This window comes from Artemia sp. Qi Xiang Cuo, chromosome 2 (genome assembly GCF_049724085.1).
Source record: "Artemia sp. Qi Xiang Cuo chromosome 2, ASM4972408v1, whole genome shotgun sequence".
In the NCBI taxonomy this organism is placed as follows: domain Eukaryota; kingdom Metazoa; phylum Arthropoda; class Branchiopoda; order Anostraca; family Artemiidae; genus Artemia; species Artemia sp. Qi Xiang Cuo.
In genome coordinates this window covers 23513993-23532225 of record NC_142795.1, presented here as the reverse complement: position 1 = coordinate 23532225, position 18233 = coordinate 23513993, and the positions used below count along the sequence as shown (strand labels likewise).

The following is an 18233-nucleotide window of genomic DNA, read 5'->3' as shown; positions in this document are numbered from 1 at the left end:
TTGTTTTGCACTATTTGTGTTCTTTTGTAGTTACATATGAAATTACTGGCCCACGCCAAGCATCCGTATTCAATATAGGGTTCAAGAATGGAACTATATATATAAATTTGAGGTTCGATACTGGAAATATATTTTTCAGTTTTCGAATTGTCCATAGAGCTCTTAAAGCTTTGGCTAATATTATTTCATTATGTTTCTCCCTACTAAGATTGAAGTCAATATGGAATACCAGGTAACGGAGGTCGAAGACTTGCTGGATAACTTCAGATTTATATAAAGTTGAACAATCCATTGGGGAGAGAGTTCAAGCTTTGCTAAAAATCACGAAGGTAGTCTTCCTCACATTGACAGCAAGACAACTGACACTCACAAAAAAAGGGGACACTCAAGTGCACGATTTGCTTTTCTTACGGTTTCTTCAACTGATTATTGGCAAACACAGTAATGGCAGTGCCATCAGTAAACGAAGTTATTGCACTATCACTTATATAATATCGCAGAGTATCTAAACAAGTTACGAATAGAAGGGGTCCTAAAACAGAACCCTGCGGCACACCATTAGTAACTGGCAACACGACACTGACAATATCCTTCTGAACGACACATATAGATCGACCGTGAAGGTAAGAATAAAACCAGTTCCGACTATTATCTTTAATAGCTAGACTATTTTACCACTTCAAAATTATTCTGAAATCTACGGTAACGAAATCTTTCTTTAAATCAATAAATACTGTTAAAGGTATCAACTTTATTTCAAATCCATCATTCAAATTATTAAAGAGGTAATGAGTAGTATGCAACGCAGAGCGGTATTTTCTAAAACCAAAACTGATTATTGGTATTAAACCCAAAACGAGAAAACGATTGAGCTTAAATTGCTTTTTCCAAAATTTTACAAAATAAAGGTAGGATTGAGATCTGTCTAAATTTGATAACTCATTCTTATTACCTCTTTTGTGCAGTTCAGCCGCTTTAGCTTGTTTCAATACTTGTGGAAAGTAACCGTTTGTTGGTTTTGAATGAAACCGAACAGCTAAGGCAAAAGGAAAGGAAATTCTGAGACAATGAAGGAGGAATCTCCAAACCAGAATTTCTTAGTTCAATCGAAATTACTTCTTTGACACCTCACGACTTAAATCTAAGAAATAAAGCGATGATTATGCTAATTATACAATTGTGTAATTATATAAATACGTGTAAACTAAAATGTTTTACTTACTTAGAAACAACGTTTATGCAACGGTCTTTCACATGTATAAAAAATCTAACAAAGCGCTGGTGGTCAAATTCATTTTCTTGTAGCTTTCCTTTCAATTTTGTGCAGTTTGCTTCAATTGAAGAAACAAGATTAGCCATACGTTCAATTACCATATCTCCGTCTTGCAAACATTCATCTACGTAATCCTAAAAAGGATAGAGAATTACAAAATGATACAGAGTTTGAAAAAAACACGTCTAATACAAACACTAAGCAGAGAAGGCTGGGTGGTGAAAATATAATACACAAATTAATTTCAAGAATCAAATTTTCAGGCTAGTGGAAATCTTCGAAAAGTGCATTAAAATAAATTATTCTTCAGCTTCAGTAGAGTTTTTTATTTCAACTTTGTGAAAAATAAAAGGTGCACCTCAAATTGTCGTACTGTTACAAAAAAGAGACAAATTTTTTTGACGTCTTTCTGGAAATTTTCATTTTGAGGATTTAAATAAGGAAAAAATTACAAAATAAACAATAAAACTGAATAATTCAGCCTTGCTCAGGTACATAAAACAAAAAAACAAAAAACTAAAAAAAAACTATTTGAATAGTCATACATGAATCCTACTACTCATGATTTTGCTTGAGCAGAGTTCACAATCACTTGTGATGAAGGCAACTAACTTTTTAGATTAATAATTGACAAATTTAGACTACCTTAAACTAGCAATACATATTTCCAATTGAAGTCCTCTAAAACAAAGGAAAAACAAGTAAGATGAAGGACTGAGAATGACCTGCCAGATTTTAAGATTTTTTTAGGGTGCCCGGCACACAATTCCTCAAACAAAAATGGCGCCACTGGTACCATCAGATATTACTACTAGCAACTCACTGCAGCACAACACCACCTGAGGCCAACAGGGCTAAGCATGCTCTTCCTCCATCCCAACATCTTCAAAGCCTCCCACTTTACACCCACCCAAGACGTTTCCATTTCCCTTAAATATTTCCTTACGACATCCCTCCATCTCATTGGGAGCGATCTAGTTTTAGTTTGGCCCTAGATGGTTGACCAACAAGGACGGTCTAGGGCATTCTATCATCCTTCATCCGCAGAACATGTCCAAGCCACCTCAGCCTTTTTTCATTATTGCCCTAGAAAGCGGGACTGATCCAGATTTTTCGCATAGCTTACTGTTTGAGATACGGTCAGTCAGTTGGCTACCCAAAACAATCCATGGGCAATTTCTCTGGAGAATATCGTGCAAATCCTCATCCGTTTGTCGGAGCGCCAACGCTTCAGAAACCATACCTGACCACTGTCATCGTTGTAGCTTCCAATACTCTAAACCTGGTACGCAGACTTATCTTTCTATTCTTCCAAGATTATTTCAACTGTGGAAAAATTTGTTTCACCTGTGAACAAACATCCTTGGCCTTGGCTATGATTCATTACTAGGCTTAAATCATTGGTTAAAATTTTACCATTGTTACAGAAATTGTACCAAACTGTATATGTAGCATTGTTACACGAAAATTGGCATTGGTCGCGCTGTGGAAGATCGGTTTATGATTAAATAATTGTAAATTTTCAAACAGACCGTGTTAACGAACTCTAAGTAAAGAGCAACTCGGTCCAAAAGTAACCATTACTATAAAAACAGATTTTGATAACAATAGATACATGAAAGAACTGGAATTTTATGCTGATTCTTAATATATAAGATTAATTAAGTTTAACGTTATCCATCGAAAGTTATGAGCCTGAGAAAATTTGCCCAAATTTTCAAAAAAACGGGGGGGGGGACATCCCCAAATGTCAAGGAATCTTACTGAAAACTGCACCATCAGATTTAACGTGTCAAAGAACGGTCCTCTAGAGCAGTGGTTCTCAAACTGTGGTAAACGTACCCCCGGGGGGTACGCAACAATTTTCAGGAGGTACGCGACCGGCCAACAAAAAGATAAAACACCCTTTAACTTTAGGACTGGCAATTTTTTTCATATTTTAGCTATAGTTTACTTAGTACCGGTAACTGAGAAGGGATAACTAAATGTATTATAGGTGAAAAGGGGTGCGGTGTCTAAATAAGTTTGAGAACCACTGCTCTAGAAGTTTCAAGCTCCCATCTTCAAAAATGTAGAATTTTGTATTTTTGCCAGAAGAATTATCACAAATGCGTGTTTATTAAAAAAATTTCTTTCTTCTTCTCGGGGGGTGATCCTGTCAAATAAATGGTCTTAGAAGACTGGGAGGGGTCATTTGAATGGAAATTAAAAGTTTTAGTGCCCTTTTTATGTAACCAAAACAACAGGAGTTCAACACGTCCCTCTCCCGCACCCTTTTTCCCAATGTAGTCCGATCAAAATTTTTAGATAGCTATTTTCTTCAGCAGAGTTTGAAGGTCCAATAACTATGCTTTTGCGGCCCCCCCAGCCCCCTGGGGAAGGGCTACAAATTATGAAATTCGCCATTATTTTCTTATAGTATGTGTTATTGGAAAACATACAATTTTTGTGGGGGGGGGGTTCTTGGGGATGGAATTTCTACGGGGATAATTTTCTATTGAAAGGGGGGTTGTCCGGAGTGTATTTTCAAAAAATTTTACACGGGGGGAATTTTCCAAAACTAAAATACAAAATTCGTTTTATTTTTCTTACTTTCTCGTTCACGACTTCATTTTACATGTGGAAATGTTCAGGGTAATTGTCCGGGAGAAAATTTTAGTGGGATTGGAATTCTCTTGGGGATTTATATGTGAGAAGAGGAATTTCCATCGGAGAAATTCTCCATGGGGAAATTTCCATGAGCCAAAGTTTCCATTGGGGGGAAGGGAGAATTATAATAAAAAAGCCCCACATTCGGTGATTTCCGCCATGACCTGAAAAATGATCAGAAATTAAATAACAAACAAGTCTTTTTCCGAATGAATGTATGCTATGGAGATTTTTCCGGTAGGATCGTCCGCAAGAAATTAATGAGGGAATTTGTTGCGAGGATGGAATTGTCTGGGGGTAACTTTCCCGGGGCAAGTACTTTACGCGGGAAGAACTTTCCATGGAAGAATTTTTTTGGGGGGAGACGGGAAATTTCCGTGGAGGGAGATTTATTTTCTGAAATTATTTTTAAAACGATCAGAAGTTATAAAAAACAAGTCTTTTTTCGAATGAAAGTATGCTATGGAGATTTTTCCGGTAGGATCGTCCGCAAGAAATTAATGAGGGAATTTGTAGCGAGGATGGAATTGTCTGGGGGTAACTTCCAGGGGCAAGGACTTTACGCGGGAAGAACTTTTCATGGAAGAATTTTTTTGGGGAGAGACGGGAAATTTCCGTGGAGGGAGATATATTTTCTGAAATTATTTTAAAAACGATCAGAAGTTAAATAAGAAACAAGTCTTTTTTCGAATGAAAGTATGCTATGGGGATTTTTCCGGTAGGATCGTCCGCAAGAAATTAATGAGGGAATTTGTTGCGAGGATGGAATTGTCTGGGGGTAACTTTCCCGGGGCAAGTACTTTACGCGGGAAGAACTTTCCATGGAAGAATTTTTTTGGGGGGAGACGGGAAATTTTCGTGGAGGGAGATATATTTTCTGAAATTATTTTAAAAACGATCAGAAGTTAAATAAGAAATAAGTCTTTTTTCGAATGAAAGTATGCTATGGAGATTTTTCCGGTAGGATCGTCCGCAAGAAATTAATGAGGGAATTTGTAGCGAGGATGGAATTGTCTGTGGGTAACTTTCCCAGGGCAAGTACTTTACGCGGGAAGAACTTTCCATGGAAGAATTTTTTTGGGGGGAGACGGGAAATTTTCGTGGAGGGAGATATATTTTCTGAAATTATTTTTAAAACGATCAGAAGTTAATTAAAAAACAAGTCTTTTTTCGAATGAAAGTATGCTATGGAGATTTTTCCGGTAGGATCGTCCGCAAGAAATTAATGAGGGAATTTGTAGCGAGGATGGAATTGTCTGGGGGTAACTTCCCGGGGGAAGGACTTTTCGCGGGAAGAACTTTTCATGGAAGAATTTTTTGGGGGGGAGACGGAAAATTTCCATGGAGGGAGATATATTTTCTGAAATTATTTTAAAAACGATCAGAAGTTAAATAAGAAACAAGTTTTTTTTCGAATGAAAGTATGCTATGGAGATTTTTCCGGTAGGATCGTCCGCAAGAATTTAATGAGGGAATTTGTAGCGAGGATGGAATTGTCTGGGGGTAACTTCCCGGGGGAAGGACTTTACGCGGGAAGAACTTTTCATGGAAGAATTTTTTTGGGGGGGAGACGGGAAATTTTCGTGGAGGGAGATATATTTTCTGAAATTATTTTAAAAACGATCAGAAGTTAAATAAGAAACAAGTCTTTTTTCGAATGAAAGTTTGCTATGGAGATTTTTCCGGTAGGATCGTCCGCAAGAAATTAATGAGGGAATTTGTTGCGAGGATGGAATTGTCTGGGGGTAACTTCCCCGGAGGAAGGACTTTACGCGGGAAGAATTTTCCATGGAAGAAATGTTTGGGGGGGAGGTGGGAAATTTCCGTGGAGGGGGAGATAGATTTTCTGGAATTATTTTAAAAACGATCAGAAGTTAAATAAGAAAAACAAGCTGTTTCTTCTGAACGAAGGAGCAGCATTAAAGCTTAAAACGATGAGAAATTATTCCGTGTAGGACAGAGCCATCTCTTCGATAACCGTTCTTTACGCTAAAATTTGTTTTTTTTCTCTCCAAATTGTTTAAGAACGACCCGTGAAACACTTGAGCCGTTTAATTAAAATCAGAACTGTTTTTAATAATACTAAAAACTTTAGCCCGTTGCTACTGGTTTTCAGTAGAAAAAACTGTTTTTTTTTTTTTACCTTAATGTTAAGAATAGGACAAAGAGAATACTGAATACCTTAATATATAAGCAGTGCATATCCAAATTAAACGTTTCCTGTTCAATCGCATGAATTTGCTCGTCTATCTTATGACTTTGATCGTCCAATATTACCACTGCATCTCTAAGAGCGTCTACTGGCTCATTCAGGTCTTTAAGATATTTTTTTAAACACCCTGATGACCAAGTGACAAATTTGCATCCTTTTAACATTTCTCTTTCAATGGCATCAATTTTTGGACCCAGAAGAACTTCCTTAAAAATGAACTGCGATAAGAACCCCTGAACTGTGCAAAGCAAATACCAGCGTCGGTATTCTTTCAAATAGTTTGCGGTAACAAACTGTAAGCAAAGAGCGGCATGTGCCAATATATACCAAAACTCTTAAAAGAGAGACATCCTGGGCGTGCGTTGAAGGGATGCAAAAAAAGGCAATGTGTCCGTATTTCAAGATGATTATTTTATCAAAAAGGTCGAAATAAAAAAAACATATTTCCGAATTCATCGTAACCGGTTCACCTCCTGGGACAGGGGCCCAAAGTTTTGAAGAAATTGCACACCTGTTATGCATTTCTGAACTTAGGATCAGACGGCTATTTTGGTCCAGCCTTTTTTGGGTTTTTCAAAATACATTTTGAGGAACCAAGCCTGAATGATTTTAAATGAAAAGGCTTATCAGTGGATTGCATTTAAAAGATGAAGATGACGTGCCTTGTTGCAATTGCTGGATTGCTTGCTGGATCACAAGTAAATTTTATCCAAACGAATTACTGCACAAATTGTGCAAATACCATGCTCTAATACCGATTCCGGGTTAACTTCCAGAAAAACTTGAATATACTTTAACGTTTTTAATTGAACCACAATTTAATTGTATAATAACTATGCCTCTGGGGATGACATGACCCCCTATAGCCCTTGAGAAAAGGACTGTAAGTTATGCAATTTGCCAGTTGCTTACAAGTACCGTTTGTTAATGGTTAACATGTGAAGATTTTAGGGGGGAGATTTTCTTCCAGAGGAGGGGGTGAACGCAGGGGGTGAGCAAATTTTTGTGGGGAGGATTACTTCTGGGGGTAACTTTCCAGGGAAAACTATGACGAGGAAAAATTCGCCTGAATTTATACACGGAATTCTTATTATTTGCCTTACTCTGATAAATTTTAGAGTAAAGTTTTCAGCGGGTAGGGATTTACCTGCATTTGTTTTCAGTGATGGAGGGTTTTTTCGCAGAATTAACTGTATGTGAGGGAATTTTCTGAGGGAGAAAATTTTCATGGTTAGGGAAGGGGTTTGATTTTAGGAGAAAGTCATCCATGGAAGGTATTTCCGGCATGATTTAAAAAACAGTCTGAATTAATTTAAAGAGCAGTTTTCTTTCAGCTGAAAGTAAAGAGAGTTTTCCAGGGAAAACTGTCAAGGGGCATGTTGAGTGAGAAGGGAATTGTTTCTAGGGGGATTTTATGCAGGAGGAGTTTTGTTTGGGGAAATTTTCCCCCAAATGAAACTCTAAAGCTAAAGTTTTACTTTTTGTCTCAATTTTTTAAGAACAACTCCTGAAAAGCAAGTACCGTTCAATTGGGATAAGACGCATTTTTAAAGGGCTATTAAACCTTAGCGTACCGATCAAGCAATTGAGGAGAGGCAGATCCTTCTAATGGGGAGTAATTTGTTTTGTTTTAAGTTTTCATATTGCCCCTTGCTTTCAGTTGAATAAATTTGCTGCTCTTTTCCAATCACCTTAAGTATCAAGAGTTATGATGACTACTTTTATTTATGACAATTTTCTTAATTACATTTTTTATGACAATTTTTAATATGACAATTTTTAATAACAAGTCTACTATAAAATTTCGGAAGGATGGACATGTTGGATATCATGATAAAAACAGATTTAAAACTAGAATAATTTTGGGCTTCCTGAGGGCTGTCACTATTCACACTCACACTACAATAATATTTTAACCTTGAGCATAATTTACAGAGATTATATTTTGTAACTAAAATTTAAATAAAATGTAAGCTTCATTCAAACTTATCTTCCTTAGAAGCGCCTAAATGTAGATGGCGAAGGGGGCACAATTCATTTCTTCTTTCACTGTTGAAGAAAATCCTGTTGGTTAATAATGTTTGCAAGTTTCTTATGGTGTTTATATATTTATAAACTTATTTGGTCAAATTGTCCTCATAAATATGACATAGATAATTTCGAAGACCATACTGCCTTTCCATGCCGATAAATATAAATTCAAATAGGAATAAATCCTTTTAATAGACAGTGATGAATTTCTCAAAACCTACTAGATATTTCGGTCACATATGTAGTGACCGTCATCAGTAGTAATACTAAAATAAAACAATAATTTATATACAAAATATAATAGTTACATATTGTTTAATAACCTTTTTTTCAAAGCAAAACCGGAAACGAGTCTCCTTGACCTTCCTGGTTCTGATTCGTTACCGTTATTTGAAATAAGATTTGGACAGAGGTTAATCGGATTGGGTGAAATGAACTTTACTCTGTGTGGCTTTAATAAATTATCGCAAATAGAGTTCAAACCAAGTTCATCTGTGTCCCTAATTAAAGCCATGTTCTTGAATAAAATTTTCTTAATTTTAATAGTTTCCTGAAAATTTGGCTTTAAACCACGGTTCCTAGAAATCACAGAGACACTAAATAAAATGGTCCAGAAAATCAAAAATATGCTCCGACAGGGCTGAATTGAAATCTTCAGGTTTAGAATTTTGATTTAAAACCAACGAAATAACAGCTTTATGTTGTAGTAATCTCATTTCCAAATTCTGGATAGTACGTCCCACATATGAGCTTCCGCAAGTACATGGGATCTGATAGACGCCACTTTGCTGCCCCAATTTCGAGGGAAAAGAAACACATATATACACAATTATTGCTCTTTTGGTTAATTAAGTATGCTTATAATTCTATCAAAAAGATGTTTTAAATAAATACACAGTTGCTCGTTTAAAGGAAGTATAATTATTTGTAATTTTTGGTTTTAAGTCATGAGGTGTCAAATAAGAACAACAATTTAGTTGAGAAAGTCTGGGGTGAATTCAATTCCTCCTTCCTATTATAAGCAACAACAACTGAGTCAAGAGAGTCTGGCGTGAATTCAGTTCCTCCTTCCTGTCAATGTATCAAACAATCATTCATTTTGTAGGATTTGTTTTCTTCTAGAGCTTGTTGTGATTCTCACTGTTGCTTCTCTTTACACTGCAGGTTTGTTTCTGAAATCTTCAGATATTTTTCATTGAGATACTGTTTGTCAAATGTCTTCTAGCCTCAGATTTCGCTTGCGCTTCATTTTTGTGCATCATTACTTCTTACTTTTTTCCATGCCTTATACTTTAGCTGTTTGCTTTCATTCAAATCATGTGTAATTTCGTATGACGCCATAGATATCACAAGACACCTTAGCCAGCCTTTCCTCAGTCGTAATTTTTTTGCTTGAATTATGTTGTTATGTAATTCAGCAACAACTAAGACTGCCCAAATACCTATGCCCTTTGAAATATCTTAAATACGTATTGGCATAATGATCTTTTTATTCTTTAGTTTGGAGTCATCGGGTGGCAACTGAACAGTTTTTTTTTAATTAAGTAATTATGTCATGAATTCAACTCCTTCTTCCTGATTATCCCTTATAGAGTAGATTGCTGTTTCTGGTTCCATGCCTTTTTCTTTGGCTGTTTAGAGTCATTTGTCATCTTTAGTTATTTTTCTTGCACCATATATACTAAAAACGATATGACCACTCCTGGGGGGAAATGACATAATATATCTATTGCTTTTTAAATGTAATAAAATATGACATGACTCATATGAATTCTTTCCCCAAAGTTAAGGCTCAAAACAAATTTTCTCAAACTCTTGACCTATCTAATGGTTTTTTCAGGCTTGAAAATGCCACAGAGCCAACATTCCCAAAAAAATATGAACACGCTTTCGAGAAAAATACATAAATATACAAATACATAAATTAACAATCATTGCTTGTTTAAAGATAGTAGACATGTATATATTCCTTTATGTATACTATACACATGGAAAGGTTAATGCATGAATATACACATCAAAATAAAAATAGCCCATCAAACCAAACTGATGCACATGATGTTGCTGGAAATAGCTTACTTCATGCTCTTGTAGTTTTTCCTTTATGCTATGAAATTCTCGAAGGAAATCGCCTAAAGTTTGACAATCCAAGAACCAAGTTGCCTTCTTCATCACAAGCAACTGTGCCCTCTCTGGAACTTTAAGTTGAAGCAATATCATGAAGTAGGCCTCATCTATGACCGTCGCTAACTTCTCCGGAAAATTGACTTCATAAAAACCATCTGAAAAAGAGATACAAGCCGGATCAGAATATAATTTCCAAGGTTCTCACTTAAATCAGGTCTTCGGTACCCATGCCGATACTCTCTAGGATCTAAAATTGTGATATTTGTTTGTTAATTTCAGGACCCAAAGGACATGAAGGCGAAAATGCAACAGGCTCTCGAACTATACTGGGAAACCCCAAAAGTTGGATTATAGTTCTGGCAAGTTTTTGAGGGATGGAAAATTTTTTTTCCTGTATTTTCCGTCATTTAGAGCAACCACGGAAGTATTTTAGAAAACATAATTTATATTCTTATGGCTTTTCATTTTTGACCATTGGGTTAGAGGTAATACATAATGGAATGTATGTTCTCTGGATTTTTTAATGTGTCTTGTTGACTTTTATTTTCCCAATAAATGATCCCACTGGTATCTATCGGATATACTATATCGTTATCTACATTACTTTTGAATTTCCTATGCCCCAAAACTTGCAACAGGTATACCTAATTTTACATACATTTATATTTCTTGGGAAGCGAAATTGGACAGATGCAGCCCCAAATTTAGATCAATGAAAGAAACGATTTAGGAACCAAAGCACTGATATTAATTTTACTGGTTACCCCTTTAAAGTACAAGAGCTCATGATTTTTTTTTTGGGGGGGGGGGATAAGCTTTAAAATAGTGTGTCTTCCCTGGAAAGTACTGTATTTGTTCAAACATCACTCAGAGTCGGAGCTCTGATCTTTGATTTTGATCTTCTGGAGGAGCTTTTGGGCCATTCTATTGGGGCTAAGCGAACAACAGGTCGTTCTAAATGATTTGGAGGAGGTCATTGGAGAGATTCTATAGAAAATTGAAACTTGATGGGATGAGGCAAAGAGTGAAACTTTGACTAGGTTTTGGCGGGGGAGGAGAATGGGTAGCTGTATTGGTTTGGATAGATTAGTGCTGAAGGAATAGTGGTAGTAGTAGTACAGCTTAAAGTATATCTAAACATATATCTCCGATTTGTTTGTGTTTTTTTTTTTGTAATTTTTGGTATGCCTAAAATTGTTCTGTTCTTAGAAATTATCACCAATGTATTGCTGCCTAGTTGGTCTTCTCTGAATTTCTAAACTTTGTTTTTAATTTTGTTTTTGTTTTGAAATAATTTAGGGTTGAAGTCAATCAAGGAGGAAAGAAATTCAGTTTTACCTACCATTTTTAACCTTCTAAACCTTTACAAGACCTCCAAATGATTTATTAATTTCAGCAAAAAGACCTAAATATATAAGGAAACTGTAAAAACTCCCTATAGGTAAACAGGTTACTAATATTTCATCTGGTAAATTACTTAAAAGCTTCAACAACTCTTTACTCTGCTATATCTTTTGTAGCGGTATGGGTTCTTGTTTTTGGAATTTTTTTTCTTGGATTTGTTGGGTATTCTGTAAATGTGCTTTTTATGTCAAGTTAGGCTGCGAAAATACTGTTTAATGATCTTTTTTACTTCTACCGGTTTTAACCATGCAACTAAGTCCTCATCACAGCTGATATTCCCAGAGTGTCTACTGTACAAATCCCATCTTCACCCGAGCTAATCCAAAGGATGTATTATTGTAACTTACCACGAAATAAAGGGTCCATTTAAATTTCTGCAAAATCTTCCTTGAAGGTTTAGCCAGTTTAGTAAATTTTTGACAAATGCGGTTAGTATAAGTTAATCAAAATTAGAACATTTTTGATTTGAAGTTACCTTGGGTATTAAGAGGTATCCGGCCCAATTCCATACCTTGTCCTGTTTATAACCATGATCAAAATCAAAGACTGGATCTCGAATATTTTTCCAAAAATTACTTGCCTTTATCTTAAGTCGTCTGTCGACAGAGTTGGACAGTTGAGGCGTTGACTATACTTGAGGAGCTGAGGATAGCTCTGTTGATTTTAGACTATTAGCAGTTCTTTCAACAATAGTATCACTAAAAGTAAGTGATCTCATGGGTCCCTAGCCAAATAGCATGGAAAGCAGGTTGAGATCAAGTCTCGGCTGAATTGACACGGTAATATGGGGTCTATAAATAAAACATCAGTTCTGATTTCACTGCTGTGCTTCGTAACTTCTTAAAAAATATATAGATTTTTGGTAGTAGGCATTTCTCCTTCGAAAAATCTCAAGCGGAAAAATCCCCCCCCCCCGGAAAATCCCCCTGGACAATTCCCTCCATATTCCCCTAAGATAATTTCAAATATTCACTAGAAAGGAAATTGCAAATTCTACTCACCTGATTAAATAAAACAAAAGATTGTGCCGTAGTTGAGTGATATTTTCTGCTATTTCGTGGCGTAACTCGAAAATTATTGCCCAAAGGGTGCTATAAAGCCATCGATTTAGAATTCTGAAATATGCAATTGATTTACAATTTCAAAAAACTATCTCTTGAGTTTTCCAGTTTCAGAGACAGTGATACCGCGGGATGGAGCGCTCGATCATAAAGATGTACGTAGTCCATACAAAACAAACGATTGAAATATATATTTATTTTAAGCTTCATTAACTAGGTTTGTTCGTTTAAGGCTTGATAAATTACCTACAGTGGTGTATAATTTTATATTAACCCCTATGGAGAAGAACCGGTGGATTTTGTGTAGTTGATCCATTTATAGAAGAATATATTTTAGAAGAAGATTTCGGGAAGGAGGGTTACGTTTGAGGGATGAAAGCTTACATTCAGATTCCTACCGGCATAAAAGTAGAGGTGTGGAGAGACATCGTAACCAACACCAGAGGAATCCTCAGGTGATTGAAAGGGAGTGGAAATTGCAACAAGAATCTTTGTTTTCATTATTTTTTTAAATGATAACATTTCTTGTTTTCCTATTTATATACATCATTCAATATATTCTTGTTCCCCAGGGGGTATTGACCCTGATACTCTCCATTGGGAACATATCTATAAAAATGGTTGGCTCAAGGAATTATACCTAGAAATCAAGGGAAATGATGACCCTTTACTTAAATTTTGATATTTCCGGCCTCCCCTCCTGATTTCGGATGGAAGGATCATGGGAATAGGGCTAGTCACCTTCTATTCTGTTTTCCACTTAATAGGGCTTTATTTTTGCTCGAATGAGTTCTCTTCCAATTTTCTAGGATCCTTGGTTTGACACGATCATTACCAGGGGGAATAAGAAAAAAAACTCACATCTATCAACGACGAAAACCATACAGCCTATTCATCATAAACACAAAAAAACTTGGGACTGTTTGAATTCTTAATTTTAGTGTTAAAGATCCCAATTTATTATAAATTTTATTCCATTTGTATGCGTAGTTTGCTGAGGATACCTCTTAATTATAGAGCCAAAATATCCTTAAGGTTCTAGGACAAAGTCTTGAGGATAAGGACAAGATGTTAAGGTCTAAGGACAAATTTCACCATCTTGGGTAAAATTATTATTGTTTTACTTGTTATTATTTCTATCCATGGTCTTTTTTTTTGGAAAAAAAATGCACAGTTGCAAATATTTGTAGATAAGAACTTGAAACCTCAACGGTAAGGCTCTCAATTTTTTTTTGTAGTTAGGGAGAGGGGAGATACCTGAAACGGTTCAATTTAGTGTCAAAACATCCAAATTCCCATTGACCTTACAGATAAACACAGAATCAGTTCTAACAAAGAGGCAGGAAGGAGGTAGAATTTGATATACAATCCCTCTTGATTTCCGGGAATATTTCTGGTCTAGGCTGATATTATGAAAGTAAAGAGTAGCATTAAAAACTAAAACGAGAAGTATTTATATCATATGGAAGTGGGGCTGGTCCTTCCTTATCCCCAGTCTCACATCTTGGTTGAATAAACTTTGGAGGATGCTCTTTCGAACGGAGACTAAGAGCTCTAGTAATTTTTTTTTTAAGTCGAAAGGGATCGAAGACCAACAAAAAACCATGTCCTAGAACTTTGATATCTAATCCTTTTGTTACCCCGTAGGACATCTGATTGATATTTTTAGGCACAGTACTTATACTGTACTTTTTCTGTGGATGCTCAATTTTGTGTGTGGGGGAATTTTCCGTTGGAGGATTTTCCGGTAAGGAATTTTCTGCGAGAGGGATTTTCCTCGGGCGGAAAATTTTACGGGGGATTTTTTTTCCAGGAGAAATCTCCAGGGGAGGACAATTTCCGTGGGGGAGGGGGAGGAATCTTCTGCGGGGGATTTTCTGAAAAAGAAATTTTCCGAGGGGGGACTTTTGAAGGGGAATTTTCGGGCCGAAAAAACGCCGGCCCCCAAATTTTCAAAGAGAACTGCATAGTTGGGATCAATCATCTGCATTTTCTCTTAAATAAAAGTAAATTAGAATTCTTTTGTTTTCCAAAGTTGTTTTAACTGAAAATCTAGACAATAGTCTACTCTAAAATTTAGTCTAAGTAACCTGAATAAGGGAATCTTGGCAGGCAAAGTAGAGTTGTTAATATTCCTGAAGAATAATTTATGAAGAAATATAATGGTGCCTAACGTAAAGTGCGAAAGCCTCTTTTACATGAAAGCGCAGGGAACAAAATCATACTAATCTGTTTTCTACTGACCCTTATTTTCTACTAAGTTTTAGTGTTTCATTCAAAAATGGAGTTTTTGGTATTTTGTAAATTGAAGAAAAACAAGAAAATTGTCCCCAACCCCTTGATTTTGAGAATAAATTTTTGCTCTCACCCTCCCTAATTTCCATGTATTGAGGCCACAAAAAATATAATAAGAAATACTACTGGAGTCTACAGAGAGAATGAGAGAGAGAGAGAGAGAGAGAGAGAGAGAGAGAGAGAGAGAGAGAGAGAGAGAGGGGGGGGATAGAGAGTGTGAGGAAGAGAGACACGGAGAAAGAAAGAAAGGCAGAGTTACTGGCTTTCATCCTTTTTTCAACTAACTAACGGAAAAAAAAACCTTAAAATTAAAATAGCAATCAACGACAAAATTCATATTATATCGGATATAATAAAAGGCCTTACCTCTTCTCCTGAGGATAGGAGTGTATAAGAGAGTTTGGAGTTCCGTAGATATAAAATTACAAAAATTCTCCAAAAGAAAATCCTCAAACTTTCTGAATCTTTTTGCAAGTCTTTCAAAGTTATCCGTTACCTGTAAAAAAATAAAAATAAAATAAAAAAATAAATGTACAAACTAAACTGTTTTATAAAGAAAAGTAAAATTTAAAATTCCACTTTTTAAAACAAATTGTTTTTCTACTGTGTTTTCTTAAAAAATTCTAAGGAGGAAAAAAACAAAACATTTTCTACATTAATTTTACTTTCAGTTGTGGCACTGAAAATACGGATTATGCGAAGTTATTAAATCTACTGCTGACAACTCATTACAGCCTTCAGCCAACTGAGGTCAGTATCTTCATCGGTAACAGCAGCCCTTTCTCCCTCTCTAAACAACTCTGTTGTGAACTTTTCTCTTTCTAATGAATTATGCTTCCTTATGTCGTTCCTTGTAATATCACCCCATAATTTTCGGGGATGCCCAGCTTTTTGTTTGACAGCAGCTGTATCAAACAGTTCGTGGTAACGAATTGTAAGTAAGGAGCGACCCGCCTCAATGGTAACTGAAACTCTAAAACACGAAATTTTGATACAAATAGATACATCAAAAGAATCAGATTTTAATTTTGATTTCAAATATATAAGTTTCATCAAGTTTAATCTTACTCATCAAAAGTTACGCGCCTGAGAAAATTTGGCTGATTTTCAAAAAAAGGGGGAAAGACCCCCTAAAATTTATAGAACCTTAATGAAAATCACACCATCATATTCAGCGTAAAAGAGAACCCTACTGTAGAGGTTTCAAGCTCCTATCTACAAAAATGTGGAATTTTCCATTTTTTGCCAGAAGAAAGATGCGTGTTTTTTTTTGTTTCTTTTCCCCAGGGGTAATCGTATTGACCCAGTGGTCCTAGAATATCATAGGAGGGCTCATTGGAAAGGAAATTAAAAGTTCTAGTGCCCTTTTTAAGTGATAAAAAAATGTAGGGCAACTAGGCCCTCTCCCACGCTAATTTTTTTCTCAAAGTCACCCAATTAAAATTTTGAGACAGCCATTTTGCTCAGCATAGTCGAAAATCTAATAAATATACCTTTTAGGATGACTTAATCCCCCACATTTCCCGGAGGAAGGGCTGCAAGTTATGAACTTTGCCCATTGCTTACATATTGTATTGGTTATTGGGAAGTATACAGATATTTTCAGGAAGAATTTTTTTCTGGTGGGGGGGGGGGGCTGGAGGAGGGGGTTACTTGGGAGAATCTTTCCGTGGAGGATGTTTCTTTGGGATAAGGGACATTTCTATGAAGGGGGCGCCGGATTTCCAAGCATTATTTTAAAAACCATCAGAAATTCAATTAAAAGAAAACAAGTTTTTTCAACTGAAAGTAAGAAGCAACATTAGAACTTAAAACGAACAGAAATTATTACGTATATGAGGAGGTTCTCCCCCAAGTCAATACCTCGCTCTTTACGCTACAGTTTTTGTTTTTAGTGCTTTCAAAAGAGCTATCTATTCTAATTAAACAGCCTTTGTGATTCAGGGGTTTGTGAATTAAAATTTTTTTCACTTTTAACGTAAAGAGCGTGGTATTGACTAAGGGGTGAACCCCTTCATATACGTAATAACATATAAGTAATAAAAAAACAATAAAAAAAAACAAGCGATACGGCTCAATAGTAATCGAAACTTTTAAAAACGGAATTTTTATGTCAATAAATGTATCAAAATAATGGGCTTATAATGCTGATTCTAAATATATAAATGTTATTAAGTTTAGTATTACTCATCAAAGGCTACGAGTCTGAGAAAATTTACCTGATTTTTTTAAAGAGGGGGGAAGCATCCCCTACAAGTGAAAGAATTTTAATGAAAATCACACCGTCAGATTAAGCGTATCAGAAAACCCTAGGTTTCAAGCTCATATCTGCAAAAATCTGTAACTTTGTATTTTTTGCCAGAAGAAAAATATACAAATATAGAAGTTCGTTACGTAAGTTAATTTGTAAATTACGTCAGAACCAAATTTAGAGACAGCCATTTAACAAAAGAAAAGTAAAATTGTTATGCAAATTTTGTTTGCTTATTCAATGACGGTGAGACAAAATAATAGATGCATTAACTAAAAAACTATAAGAATTTAAATAAAAAAAAACAAGTTTTTTAAGCTGAAAATAAGGGGCGACATTACAGCTTAAAACAAACAGAAATTATTCCGTATATGAAAGGGACTGTCCCCTCCTCAACGCCTCGCTCTTTACGCTAAAGTTTGACTCTGTCTCACTACTTTTTTTTTTAAAACAATAAAAAACTTTAGCGTAAAGAGCGAGGCGTCGAGGAGGACCCAAGCCTAACCATCGGAGAACCCAAGCAACCCATTCAGCCGGGACCCAAGCAACCAATTCAACCGGAACCCAAGAATCCAATTCAACCAGGGGGGGGGGCATAGCGAGCAATTCCAATGGAGGGTAACTAATCTAACCATCGGAGGACCCTAGCAACCAGTTCCATCGAGGCCCAAGCATTGTTCATGGAAATTGTAGCATGCTGATTTTTATTCGTGGAACTTGTCACATGCTAATTTTTTGTTCATGAAGCTTGTTGCATGCTGATTTTTCTCTTCGTGAAACCTTTACATTGATTTTGCTCCTCGCGAAACTGATTTTATTTATGATACTTTTTGCATGTTGATTTTTGTTCGTGGAACTTGTTGCAAGATGATTTTTATCTTCGTGAAAATTTCTTCTCCTCATGAAACTGATTTTCTTCACAAAACGTGT

The 18233-nt window shown here is 35.8% G+C and overlaps 2 protein-coding genes across 2 annotated transcripts in view; one reads left to right on the top strand and one right to left on the bottom strand.

The window, feature by feature from the left end:
• The window catches only part of Liprin-beta (liprin-beta 1), a 622086-nt gene that overhangs the window by 369394 nt on the left and 234459 nt on the right, over positions 1–18233 (top strand). The window lies entirely within an intron of this gene.
• Positions 1–18233, bottom strand: part of LOC148955020 (dynein axonemal heavy chain 10-like) — a 146527-nt gene that overhangs the window by 37811 nt on the left and 90483 nt on the right. Inside the window, exons 5-8 of the mRNA XM_089099722.1 lie at positions 15419–15548; positions 10245–10447; positions 6104–6340; positions 1223–1407 (exon numbers count right to left, since the gene is read on the bottom strand). Coding sequence (XP_088955848.1) covers positions 1223–1407; positions 6104–6340; positions 10245–10447; positions 15419–15548 — 755 coding nt within the window. The remainder of the gene's footprint in view (positions 1–1222; positions 1408–6103; positions 6341–10244; positions 10448–15418; positions 15549–18233) is intronic.